At 38.4% G+C, this 13,728-nt stretch overlaps 1 protein-coding gene across 3 annotated transcripts; it reads left to right on the forward strand.

Moving 5' to 3' along the window:
* The first annotated feature begins 6,404 nt into the window (after positions 1-6,404).
* On the forward strand, positions 6,405-10,238 carry LOC133722209 (putative pentatricopeptide repeat-containing protein At1g09680). Of its 3 annotated transcripts, none has more exons than XM_062149029.1 (2): positions 6,405-8,570; positions 9,883-10,238. In XM_062149029.1, exon 1 carries the CDS (start codon positions 6,467-6,469, stop codon positions 8,270-8,272), a length of 1,806 nt encoding a protein of 601 aa, XP_062005013.1. In that variant the 5' UTR covers positions 6,405-6,466; the 3' UTR covers positions 8,273-8,570; positions 9,883-10,238. The 3 variants fall into 3 exon arrangements, with proteins under 3 accessions (XP_062005013.1, XP_062005012.1, XP_062005014.1); XM_062149028.1 differs by having other exon boundaries at positions 9,886-10,238; XM_062149030.1 differs by having other exon boundaries at positions 6,405-8,458; positions 9,886-10,238.
* The last annotated feature ends 3,490 nt before the right edge of the window (positions 10,239-13,728 follow it).

Consider the following 13,728-nt stretch of genomic DNA (forward strand, 5'->3'; position numbering starts at 1 on the left):
GATAAGCCGTGACACAAGTGGGCCGTACTTGGGCCTGTCTCGGATCAAGGCATCACTGTAGCTGTGGGTGGAGGCCTGATGGGCCGAGTTTCAGAAACAGTTTTGGACATGATGGGCCGAGTTTCTGAAACAAATTTGGATGAGTTGGGCTGGGTTTCTGCAACAGTCTTGGATGTTTTGTGCCGAATTGTTGAAACAGTTGAAACAGTTGGTTTAAATAAAAGGATTGGTATGGATAATAACGTGAGCAGCCGTGCTCGAGTGGTTGAGTGTAAAGTTCGTGTACAAGAGGTCTGAGGTTCGAACCTCGCCTCTCGTTTATTTTTATTATGTTCGTTTATGACATAATAAGTATAAAATTTGTACACATTATATTAAGCACAGCTTGTGCTCCAGTGGTTGGGGACAAAGGTTTCGTGTAGCAGGTTAAGGTTTCGAACCTTGCCTCCCCCGTTTTTTTTTATTTATGTCACTCCATCAGAACCCTCCTCCGAAGGCTGAAACCAGCAAGAAGGCTGCCACTCGCCCGCATACCGCTCCTCCAAAGGAGTAAATGGAGGTACAAGTCTAGGCTGAAAGACTTTAAACATTAAGCGCTGCATGGGAGGCAACCCATTTCAACCGTAGCTGTGGAGGAGCCATCAACGCAGATTTGCTCTCTTAAACTCTATCTCCTCTATTACTATTTTCTGATTGTATCTTTGTTATTTGCGTTTTTAGTTTTTGTTTTTAGGTTTTCTTGAGTTAATCATTCCATTCACATGATAATTGTTCATTGCATGCTCTAACTTGTTTAACATTGAGGACAATGTATGATTTAAGTGTGGGGGGAAGGATTAATGCTTGTAGTTAGTTTTTGTCATAAAAAGAAAACAAAACAAAAAAATCGAAAAATGTCAGAAATATAAAAAATTTCGTTGCTTTTGTTTTTGTTTTGAGTCTTAGGATGCCTTTCAACTGTCTGGGATGATTCTATATCTCTGAAATCATGACTAAAAGAGGATCACAACATTGAGATGATTTTAAACATGGTATTCTTTGGTTAATTGAGATATATGAAAAATGTGTGCCTTGTAGTGGATATGGATTGCATGACCTTGGTACAGAATATGAGCATGTTAAGATGAGTTGTGATTCATAAAGCCATGTGAGATAATTGAACCATGTCCCTTTTTCTTGGAGTGAAATGAAAAATATATTCTTAATTTCTTGGCGATGTTTTGATGATCTCATTATTCTTTCATCTTGATTGACTGCTTGCCATAGATTAAGTTTAATGGACTAGAGAATGCTAGAATTCGCTCTTGTGCTTGTTGAGACGTGATATCAATACATGGCCCTGATTCTGGAAGGGATAGAGGTTCTCTAGGAATTACCACCATTGCCAAATAAACTTGTGTCCCCATTTGTGCCCGTCGTGGGACCCCCCTAGATAAGCCCCTTTGAGCCTACATTAAGCCTTTTCGTTCATCACCCTTAAAATCCTTAACCATGAAGCTTAGTATAGTTACAACCCTACCCTTTGTTCTAAGGACTTAGTGGAGCTATCTTTTGAGACATACTACATGGGTTTGGTGCTAAGGATGAAGATTGAGAAGAGGTGAAAGTTCAAGTGTGGGGATAGACTTGTCCATAAAGAAAAAGATATGTTGAAGCCGTGAAAAATGAAAAGAAAAGAGAAAAATTGTGTACGGCTAAAAAGAAAAAGAAAGAAAAAAAATATATGTTTATGGACTTTCATCCCCCATACTTAGTGATTTTGGAGTTTGCTTTGAATTGAAGGCCCACTACAGAAAAATTTGGCCTTTGTCCATTTCACTAGAGTTCAAGGGAAGTTTATATTGAAGATTGGGCCCAACATGAAGACATTTGGCCCTCTTATATTACCTCTATGGAGAAGTGACGTTTTTGCAATGCCTTGGTGAAATATTTCGAGATCTCTACATTCATATGAGCTCTACTAGGTTTTTAGGACACTTTGATAATCCTTACCTTTCATTTCTTTAAACCTTGAGCCTTAGCCCCATTACAACCTTTGAGAGGACCTTCTTGATCCTTAAGATGGGACAGCCTTTGATGTGGAGATGAGTTACAAGAGTTGAACCTATGGCTTGGGTCCATTCGTGCAAGTAGTTGATATCCTTCATGAGATTTTTTGAAAAAAATTATATTCACAAAGTGCTTTTCGTTTCTTATATATGTGAGCTATTTGACTGCCTTAAAATATGTTCTCTCACATATAAATGAGTGATTATAAGCTTTTAAGCATTGCCTTGATCTGAGAGAAGAAAGAGTGGATATACCTTGTGAGGATATGAATCATACTTGTCTGAAGCATGCTAAGCTAAACCCCAATCACCATTATTACAACCAAGTCCTACTTGTGTATGTGTGGATCATATGTTTTAATTAACTCTCGAATGCTTAACATTGATTCTTGATTGAGTGCTAATCTTGGTGTTATGAAAGTATGAGATTTCTGAGACAATATGTTAAAGGGCAATAGAGGTCTTTGTGATGTCAACATCTTGGTCTTTGTCTTTGAATTTACTCTTTTATGTGTGACATTTTTTTTTTCTTTGTGTTTTGCTTTGTGTTTTACGTTTTTGGTTTCTTTGAGTCTTTGTGTTTTTGTTTCCATACTTAGTCATTTTTTTTCGTTGGTTTCTTTGTTTTGTGTCATAGTCTTTTTGGTTTGTTAGTTTTTGATTTTGCTAAGGGACTAGCAAAAGCTAAGTGTGGGGGAATTTGATAGGAGCATTTTAAAGTGGTATTTTAATAGTTAATTCCTCACATTTTGCTTAGTTAATTCCTTAACGAATCGATTTTTAACTCAATTTCTATTTTCTTAGGTACATTGGAGTAAATGATGGTGAAATGAGCATTAGGTCCACACTTACATATAAATGGTGGAGAAAAATGGAAATGTACTAAAATGTCAATTTTACACATTTTCCTACTCCGGCTAGGAAAAACCAAGCCAAGCAAGGAAGAAGGAGCGGCCGCCGGACCAAATGAACTTCAAATGAGCTGAAACTTTCCAGATCCATTCTAGACATCCTAAGGATCGTTTCTTATGAAGAGTGCCAGAGCTAGAATTGAGCGGAAGGCCTTCAAACAGTCAGCCCAATTTCCTGCAGAAGCAAAACTGGAAAACTGGACCTGTAAGAGGTCCAGCAGCATTTTCGGCCCAACCACATGGAATAAAAATATGAAATTTTACCAGGGTGATCTACACTCATAATGGAACATTTTTTATGAAGAGGTCATAGTGAAATTGGGAATGCTTGTTGGAGAAATAATTGAAGGAATAAAGGGGCAGAAACTGATCTAAAAACAGCTCAACACCACATGTTCAAGTTTCCTACCCACATGAAGAAAGCTAGATGCTTTTCTCTTTTTCCTTGGATATATTTTTCTGCTCCAATAGATCATCATCACTTCCATACTTCTACACCTTCATGCCTTGCTTTCATTTCATCATTACTCCATCTTTTCCATATTTTACAAACCACTTTCATTATTTTTCTTCCATTTATCATTTCACTCTTCTTTTTCTTCCCTATATAAACACCTTCTCCTCTCACTCTAAATAAATTCCTTCATCCATTTCATCTTCTTTGTCTCTCCATTTCCATTCCATTTTTCTCTCCATTCTCTAGTTGCAAAATTCTGCGTTTTCAAGTAAGAAGAAGAAGGAGCCGGGAATATCATATCCTCCATCGTCCACCTTGAAGGCTTGCTTCCAAGATTCAAGATTTCAACGTTTCAAGCACTCTATCTCCATCTCCAACTCACGGTGTAATTCATTCTTTTTCCTTATTTAATTTCGTAGGAATTTGTTTCTAGTTAACAATAACATTAAGGGCAAAGTTTAAGCCCAATTTCTATGTTTGAATAAAAATTGTGATTTCTTTATGTTGATTTTTATGTTGCTTATGTGAGATTGCTTAATTGATTTTGGATTATGGAAAACTTTTATATGTATGTGTTCTTTGATGGCCAACTTAGGATATATGCATGTAATTGGTGCTAGATTTAAGTAGTAAAGGCTTTGGACAAAAGTCGAAATCAATTAAGGAGGATTGCAAATAGATGGACTTTTTCATACTAGGTTGTGCACTTTGGTTGACATCCTTTCTTTGTTCTTCATGCATTGAATGTGTTCTTGATTAGCTAGTTTTCTAGACTATGATTGCATGTTCAATAGGTTTAATTTAGGTGCTTTCACTTAGATTAAATATTCAAGGAAAGTAAAATATGGGAAATCATTTGCTTCGAATGTTTCACATGGTCAACTTATTTCTCATGACATAGATAATCAACTATAGGAATTGTAATTGGATTTCATTCATATGATTGTAGTTTTGATCTTTGTTTCTTGTGTTCCTCCCTTGTATATGTGTTTTTACACTTTCTTTATTTCATTTAATTTTAATTCCAATTCTATAATCTCAAAACCCCCCTTTTTATATTAACTTGTATATATTTTTATTCTTTATTTTATTTTTGTACATAATACTTTTTACTTTATTATTTTAATTCTTTATTTGTTTTTGACAATGACAGGTGTACCCTCAATCCCCGGAATAGAACGATCCCTATTTGCTTATACTACTAACGATGTTTTCAGGGTTAAATTATGCGCTTGCTTTGAGCGTATCATATGATGATCCATACTTCACGTGGACATCCATTCTTTCGAGCGAAACGAAGTAAGAATCAAAGATTGATTCCTGTACTTAGTGTGACCGCCGCTGCAGCCGCCTATGAAGCCACTGTTGTCCACCGCTGCTCTAGGGCCACTATTGTCCCCCTTGACAACGCCATAGATGGCGTCACACATGGCCATGACGCCATGGATGTCAATCGTCATGGCCATGGCGCCATGGATGATACTTCCTATGGTCCTAACGCCATGATGGGTGATGCAGTCACAAATTTTGCTTCGAATAGCGCTTCAGACGCTCAGGCCCAACCAAAATCCTCATTGGTTGCTTCTAAGGCCCCTCGCTCATTTTGCAAAGTCTGGTCCTTAGGGAAATTAGGACCGAGACCGTCCTACGCAAAAGATCCAAAAATACTCATCCCGTTCTTACAAAGAATCCAAAGGGATATCTGTGGACCAATTCAACCATCTTGCGGACCCTTTAAATATTTTATGGTGTTGGTTGATGCGTCGACACGCTGGTCACATGTCGCGCTGTTGTCCATTCGAAATGCTGCTTATGCTAAACTCCTACCCCAGATTATTCGTCTACGAGCTCACTACCCGGACCATTTCATTAAGTCTATTTGACTTGATAATGCTGGGGAATTTACATCAAAAACGTTCGATGACTATTGCATGTCACTGGGGATTGATGTAGAGCATCCAGTTCCTCATGTTCATACACAAAATGGTCTCGCGGAAACCGCTATTAAGCGGCTACAAATGATAGCACGAACATTGGTTATGAGCACCAATCTCTCTGTTTCTGCTTGGGGATATGAAATATTGCGCGCAATGATGCTAATTCGTCTACGACCCATTGCCACCCAACCTTATTTTGCGTTACAACTAGTGACTGGGTACAAGCCTGATATCTCGCACTTACACATTTTTGGGTATGCCATTTATGTGCTTATTACGCCGCCACAGAGTACTAAGATGGGTCCACAGAGATGAATGGACATATATGCTGGATATGAGGCTCCAACTATCGTCTGCTACTTGGAACCCTTGACAGGCGATCTCTTTGATAAGACAGTCTTCCTGATGTTAGGAAGAGATAAGAACACAAATGTTCAGCAGAAAAAGACAGGAATTGTCGTGGTCTGTCCCCACTATGTCTCATCTCAATCCCCGTACCGCACAGTCCGAACTTGAAGTGCGAAGAATTATCGAGCTTCAGAATGTAGCAGATACCCCTGCCTGATGCGTTTTCTGATACTGCCAAAGTGACGAGATCACATATACATGTTGCAAATGTGCCTCCAAGGATTGACGTCCTTAATACTGGATGTAACGCCGCTCCTAAGGCACCAGGAGATGGTGCCACTGCCCATAATGGTAGTGATGTGGCGTCTATGGCCGCAAGTCCCGCGAGAAAGCGCGATAGGCCGGTTAGTTCGAAGTATTCCCGACACACTTTAACATATCGATATATAAAATAGAGGAAGCTTAATATAAATGTGATATGGCTCCATCCTCTATGTGATCTCGAATTAATGTATTTCTGTATCTAGGTAGATTACAATTATAAAAATGATTTAAAAAAAGTTGGCCCAAGTTTTCTAGTCATTAAGATTAATTATTATTATTTTTTTTTTTTTTAGAATTAGTCTTTTTATTTTTTTTTCGAAAGAAAAAAACAGTCTACAGCCTAAAACCCCGACAACGAGAATTACAAATTGAGGTCTGTACTCTATAGTAACAGACCTTCATGTGCTTTTGACGGACCTTCTTGTGCTGACGGGAACAAAAATGGCGCTCACCAAAATGGCAAGGAGCAATCAGTTTGTGCTTCCTCCCCACAATTACAAATTATGCTTCTCCACCACCCCTTGGTACAAGCCTCCTCCTCCTCCTCCTCGCCGCCGTGAACATGACAAAGAGGAACCGTTACTCTCCCTCATCTCCGACGCCATCACCACCAGCAGTACAAACCCTCTCCCTCTCAGGAAGCTCCTCCCTTCCCTCACCGCCCGTGACGTCATCAACCTCATCAACCTCAACCCCGACTCCCTCCCTCCCCACTCTCTCCTCTCCTTCTTCCACTGGCTCTCTTCCCGCCCGACCTTTCGCCACACCCTCCAATCCTACCTCACCATGGCCCACTTCCTCTCCTCCTCCCACCAAATGTTCCCCCAGGCCCTCTCCCTCGTACGACTCGTCGTTTCCCGCAAGGGCAAGGGCTCCGCCGCCTCCGTCTTCGCTTCCCTTCTCCAAACCAGAGGTACCCATCTCCACTCCGATTATGTCTTTCATGCTTTGATCAATGCCTACACGGATTCTGGGTTCCTGGGGGATGCCGTGCAGTGCTTTAGGTTGCTTAGGAAGCACGGTTTTCGGATACCCTTTCAGGCTTGTGGTCATTTGCTTGATAAAATGTTCATGTTCAACACCCCTGTTGTCGCTTGGGGCTTTCTTTTGGAGATTTTGGATTCTGGGTTTCCACCCAACGTGTATAGTTTCAATGTTTTGATGCATAAAATGTGCAAGCAAGGTCATATCAGAGAGGCCCAGGCGGTGTTCGATGAAATTGGGAACAGGGGTTTGAACCCAACTGTAGTTAGTTTTAATACCTTGATTAATGGCTATTGTAAATCTGGCAATCTAGAGGAGGGTTTTAAGTTGAAGGCGGATATGGAGGGGAGAACAATGTGTCCTGATTTGTTTACTTACAGTGTTTTAATAAATGGGTTGTGTAAGGAAGGCAGGTTGGATGATGCAAATGGGTTGTTTGATGAAATGTGTGTCAAGGGTTTGGTTCCGAATGACGTCATATTCACGACTTTGATTGATGGGCAGTGTAAGAATGGGAATCTTGATCTGGCACTGGAAATGTATCAGAAAATGTTAGGAAGAGGTATCAAACCAGATATAGTTACATACAATACACTCATAAATGGCCTTTGCAAGGTTGGAGATATGAAAGAAGCTAGGAAGCTTGTCGAAGAGATGAATACGAGAGGTTTCAAGCCTGACAAGATCACTTACACTACACTAATTGATGGATGCTGCAAAGAAGGAGAGTTAGAATCAGCCATAGAGATAAGGAAAGAGATGATTAAAGAAGAGATTGCACTCGACAATGTAGCTTTCACAGCCCTTATTTCAGGATTTTGCAAAGAGGGAAGAATCATCGAGGCAGAAAAAATGTTGAGGGAGATGTTGAAGGCCGGCATGAAACCTGACGATGCCACTTATACAATGCTCATTGATGGTTTTTGCAAAAAGGGTGATGTTAATATTGGTTTTAAGTTGCTTAAGGAAATGCAGGGTGGTGGTCGTGTACCAAGTGTTGTGACCTATAATGTGCTTATGAATGGATTATGCAAGCAAGGACAGATGAAAAATGCAAATATGCTGTTGAATGCTATGATTAACGTGGGGGTGGTGCCCGATGATATTACATACAACACTCTATTAGAAGGACATTGCAAGCATGGAAACCCAGATGACTTTGAGAAGCTATGGAATGAGAAAGGACTTGTTCTTGATTATGCTTCGTATAATTCTCTAGTCAGTGAATTAAATAAGTCTTTAAAAAAGCGTCCGAAGAGATGATTGCATCAAGTTGTTAGAAGTTAGCAATTTCCTCAAATAAAAGGGGGTTCATTTGCTGACCGGAAAGTTTGGTTCATCAATTACTTAGAATCACCAAAGAAACAAGTGACTAGAGAGAAGTCATTCATCACTTAGCACTTTCCCTTCCCCAGAGGAGCAGACCACTCGAATATTCAAAAGCCATTGGTAATATGAGCATCATGTTCTTTTTCTATTGAAGTTGATTTATCATGATAGATCAAGTGAAGTAGAATATCCTTGGGCTCTAGCATCAAGTCTCAAAAAGGATGTTGCAATGGTAATCACCTAACTCTAATGTGGAGCACTTATCTTGTCATATTAAATCCTAATGTGATCAGGAATTTGGATGTTTGTTTATTTATTCATTTTTGGATTACAATTGCATATTGAATCTTAAGTAATTTATATTCCTTAGCTATTGGTATGGTTGTGTTGCAACGGAATAAATGGCCCTTCAAAGAGTGGTGTAGAACAAAGGTAGGGTGAGTGTGAGAATAATCACGGTGGTGTAGGAAATGCAAAAAGTTTAAGACACAGAATAGTTTTAGGAGAAAGAGAAGGTTAATAGCTGCTGTACGGGGTAGGAAAAAAAAAATGTTAGGGGAGGGAACCCGGCACCAAGCCTTCAAGAAAACTCAAATGTATTTATTCATTCATTCTTTTCATCCCAATCTGATGTGGCATACAAGAGGTAGCCTAATTTATGGGGTCCAGAATATATCTCTCTTAGACTCATAGAAGAGCAGAAGATTCATAGAAGACTCGATAAATAACAAGAAACCCTTGCAGTACTTAAAGAAAAGTTACTTTTCCAAAGACTTAATTAGACTTATAAATACTCTTAATAAAACTCAAGATTATTTACTTGTTATCTAGTACTAATTTAGACTCTAAAACTACTATGGAGACTTCATTTGGGGCAAAAGGGGGTTTGGCTTAGTCTTTAGACTTCCAAAGAGGGTGTTTATTCTCTAACCAACCTGTAGCTATTGCATCATTTCTCCTCCTCCAGAAGGAATTCGACTTGATTGATATAGAGCTGGACCAAGTATAGAGTTAGCCAATTCACTCTGCCAAGCATCAAAGAGAAAGAAGGCGTTGATGGAGTTAGTTTGGGATAGGATTGGATTCCTAGCCTCAGTGTGGGATTAGTCTTTTCAAACATTTGACTATTTGGGAGACTTTCCTTTTAGTCTAATACTTCCTCATCCGCCGCCCGGGGAGGGGGTGGGGGAGGGGCGCATACTGAGTGAATTTTCTGGGTAGTGGATGATTATCTTTTATTTCTTGTCAGACGGTTCTTTGTTTGGAATGTAGCTTAAAAGTGGTTTCTGTTTCCTAGTTTGTGATTGTAATATCTTTGATCTCCTGTTTGTAAGTTCATTATTCTTGTTTTGCTGGATGTGGATAGGCTTCCCTTTCCTAATAAAGAAAGATATATTCCTGTTTTAGATTCAATTTGGCTGTACAAATGTCCCTAGAAGAAAGTATTGTCTGTATATATATTTAATAATTACAGAAGTGTTTTCTTTACTAGTTGCTAGAGATGATTTTTTGTTTTTTTTTTTGTTCCCCTTCTTCATCGTTAGCAGGTGCTGGCTAGAGGTGCCAATAAGTGATTCCTTGATCATTTATCATCTAGTCCGATTTCGGACCCTCTGAGCAGTCTGATATGGGAAGCAAGCACATTGACTTTGCATGGATTTGATTGAACCCTGTGCTGTACAAATAATCAGATTGTGGAACCTTGTACCTGTGCTGCGCTTTTGTTCAGTTGAAGCTGTTGACCTCATAGTGCATTAGTCCCCAGAAAATTATGTGTTACTTATATATATGTCAAGGTATGACATTCTTTGTACATAAGTTCCTTTATATGTCCATTTGGTTTCTGATCTTAATATTGTTCATTCTTTGTGAAAATGAGATACTGTAGTCTTTTATCATCTTGATAATCTTTTTACTGAAAAAGTTTAGTTACCTACTTCCGTTTTACTTTTTTGGGTAGTGGATGTTTGGTGTTAACCAGTAGCTGCTAGTAGGCTCCGACCAGTTTATAACTAGCACAAATGATGGAAATACAGCATAAAACTATTGCTGTTGTACATGTCTTTAGATATTAAATAAAATTTTGTTTGCTCTAGAAAGTCTTTAGTATACTTTATGTGGAGTTTGTGAACTTCAAATGGGTTCATGTGACATTGAAGCATGCTTTCCATGGAAATGAGTGGGCATGACAAACAAATCTTAGATAATTGCATAAAAGACGTATCTTTTGTCAAAATTAAGTCTAGTAAACCTTCAAATAAAACATCTTGAATCACCAAAGAAGCTCTCAACCTGTGGAACCCTCCTACTAGAGCAGGGTTTTAAGTTGAAGGCAGATATGGAGGGGAGAACAATGTGTCCTGATTTGTTTACTTACAGTGTTTTAATAAATGGGTTGTGTAAGGAAGGGAGGTTGGATGATGCAAATGGGTTGTTTGATGAAATGTGTGTGAAGGGTTTGGTTCTGAATGATGTCATATTTACCACTTTGATTGATGGCAGTGTAAGAATGGGAATCTTGATCTGGCGCTGGAAATGTATTGGAAAATGTTAGGGAGAGGTATCAAACCAGATATAGTTACATACAATACACTCATAAATGGCCTTTGCAAGGTTGGAGATATGAAAGAAGCTAGGAAGCTTGTTGAGGAGATGAATACCAGAGGTTTCAAGCCCGACAAGATCACTTATACTACACTTATTGATGGATCTACAAAGGAGAGTTAGAATCAGCCATAGAGATAAGAAAGAGATGATTAAAGAAGAGATTGCACTCTACAAGGTAGCTTTCACAGCCCTTATTTCAGGATTTTGCTGAGAGGGAAGATTCTCTTTTAGTTTTTATCAGACGGTTCTTTGTTTGGAATGTAGCTTAGGTGGTTTCTGTTTCCTAGTTTGTGTGATTGCAAATTTCTTTGATCTCCTGTTTGTAAGTTCATTATCCTTGTTTTGCTGGATATGGATAGGCTTCCCTTTCCTAATAAAGAAAGATATATCCTGGTTTTAGATGCAATTTGGCTGTACAAATGTCCCTAGAAGAAAGTATGGTCTCTGTATGTGTGTGTTTGATAGTTATAGAAGTGTTTTGTCATCTTGCTTTCTTACTTCTTCACAATGAATTCTTGAATTTCAATTCCTGTATGTCCATCTCTGACTTTAGTGAAGACACCAGGACTGTAGTTTCTATGCAGTTCAATTACTGAAGAAACTATAGATCGTCAAGTAGGATATCCGAAGTTTGAGGCAAGAAGAGCAAATGATTCAAGAATTTGAGAAACCGGTTTCAGATGGTAAAAGTAGCCCTTTTTTTGGGACAATACTAAGGCAACTGTTTCTGCGTTGTGTACAGTAATGCTGTAGAGCGTTTGATCATCTAAATGCCTCTGAAGCATGAAAAAGTTGCCAATTAATATCAATATGAAAGTTCATCAAACAGAAAAACTAAGCAATTTTACTACCAAATTTGACACAAGTAGAAAATGGAAGGCAACAAGCAATGAAGGTATGGAAATTGTCTTTTAGATGATTCATCACGTTATCTATGCTATGCTGTATATGGGAGTCCACCTGCAGCTGCCTGGCGAAAGGCAAAACCTAGCTTGTAATATCGCCCCTGAAAAGACCACATCAGTAGCACGTTAGTGTGATTTCGCTATAGCTTTCGCCAGGCAGCTGCAGGTGAACACATTGTTTCCGCATCCGGCGCAATCTTACGATTATGCAGTAGCACGTTAGCGTGATTTCGCTATTGCTTTTGCAGAGCTGGCAATAAGATGGTTTTGGTGAAGTAGTAACTACACATATGTAGTTTTTAGTTGACTTGATGCATCAGTTAAGCGACCAGCTGCAATCTAATTAATATCCATTGGACGTGCAAGAAGTAATTTAATTCCTTCTCCAAAACAAGTCATGCGTATAAGAAAGCTGTCAAGTCCTCTTTGGTTATAGTGAGAGTCCTATTGAAACTTGAATTTCAATTCCGTTGTGTCTTTCATATATATCATGTAATATTGGCCTTGTGGGGCAGATTAACGTGATTAAAAGTTTACCTCAGAATATACTCTGTTCTTTTGGTGAGCGATTCCCAAACCCTATCATCTGGTTGGTTAATTCCCAGATTAAACCCCATTACACCAGCATTCTGTATACACCTGCATCATGACTAAGGTAACTCGAACTTCAAGTTGTTCTTCAAAACTCAGCATTTATAAATTGACATTTTAAGCGAGAATTGGTTGCAGTAAATAGAGCATGAAGATGATGCAAGTACATGCAGAAAATCTCGAGTAATTTAACTGGTAAATGCAAGTGCAACCCTGATTTGATACAAACTAAATCAACATAGCACTCAAGAAACATGAAGGTAAAAGGCTGACATGACCAACTTGGACGGCCTGTATGTTGTCCGGACTTCTCCTAGAAGCATCAGAATTATATACAGAAAATAGTCATTAGCCAAATATCATTTGTTAAACAAAGTAGCTTGTTCAAGAACCTCTTTGTACCTCTGAAACAAAGTATCAAAGACCAAATCGACTAAACCTGAGCTTCCTAGAGTGACTAAACCTAACTTTAGAACTGGAGCTAATATCTATTCAGATTGACTGAAATGTAATTGTCTACCATCTAATAACGGCACCCCCCCTACTCCTTTACTCCCAACAATACCAATAAGAGGAATTTAGTTATCTTGAAACAAAAGTAGTTATTAGTAAACAATCACTGTACCTGACAATACCACATATGCATAGTACCTGACAAGATTGCATTAGCAAAATTATAAAACTTTCAAATTGGAACAAAGAATAAGTGAATTCATAGCATATGAAAGGGAATGGAGAAGATTTAGGTGCCCTCATATAAAAAGATACAACCTGGCACACAAAATGTATTACTAAGTCTTGTAATGCAGTATCTGCATAACTATAGTAGCTAGTTTTACAAGGTAACTATACTCCACGTGTAATTCGTTTCTAATATCAACCATAAAATGACATTGTAAGTAAGACTTGTTATTGTTTGAAGTAAAACAGCATTAAAGGGTGATACAGCATAGAGAAAAATTCAACTCATTTAACTCATCACCGACACCAATTTGGAGTAAATAGCATTCATCTCAAGACAATTTCATTCAAAGAATTCGTAAAACATTCAACCAGTTAATGGAAATAGTAAAGACTCATGAAATTGTTGGACTAAAATAACGAAGAATTCGTAATACATTCAACCAGTTAATGGAATTAGTAAAGACTCATGAAATCATTGCAAACAATACATAAAGAGTCTCAGTGAGCATTTCTTAAAGAAAATTACTCATTTTCATAAACTTCATAGCCTTTGTTACATGGACAACATTACTTGAGCCTAACAAAAGAGAACATCAGACCTCA

Source organism: Rosa rugosa, chromosome 7 (genome assembly GCF_958449725.1).
Source record: "Rosa rugosa chromosome 7, drRosRugo1.1, whole genome shotgun sequence".
NCBI lineage: Eukaryota > Viridiplantae > Streptophyta > Magnoliopsida > Rosales > Rosaceae > Rosa > Rosa rugosa.

What these genes read in the sequence shown, in the direction of transcription:
- LOC133722209 (XM_062149029.1), top strand. Translation starts at nt 6,467, where the DNA reads ATGGCGCTCACCAAAATGGCAAGGAGCAATCAGTTTGTGCTTCCTCCC.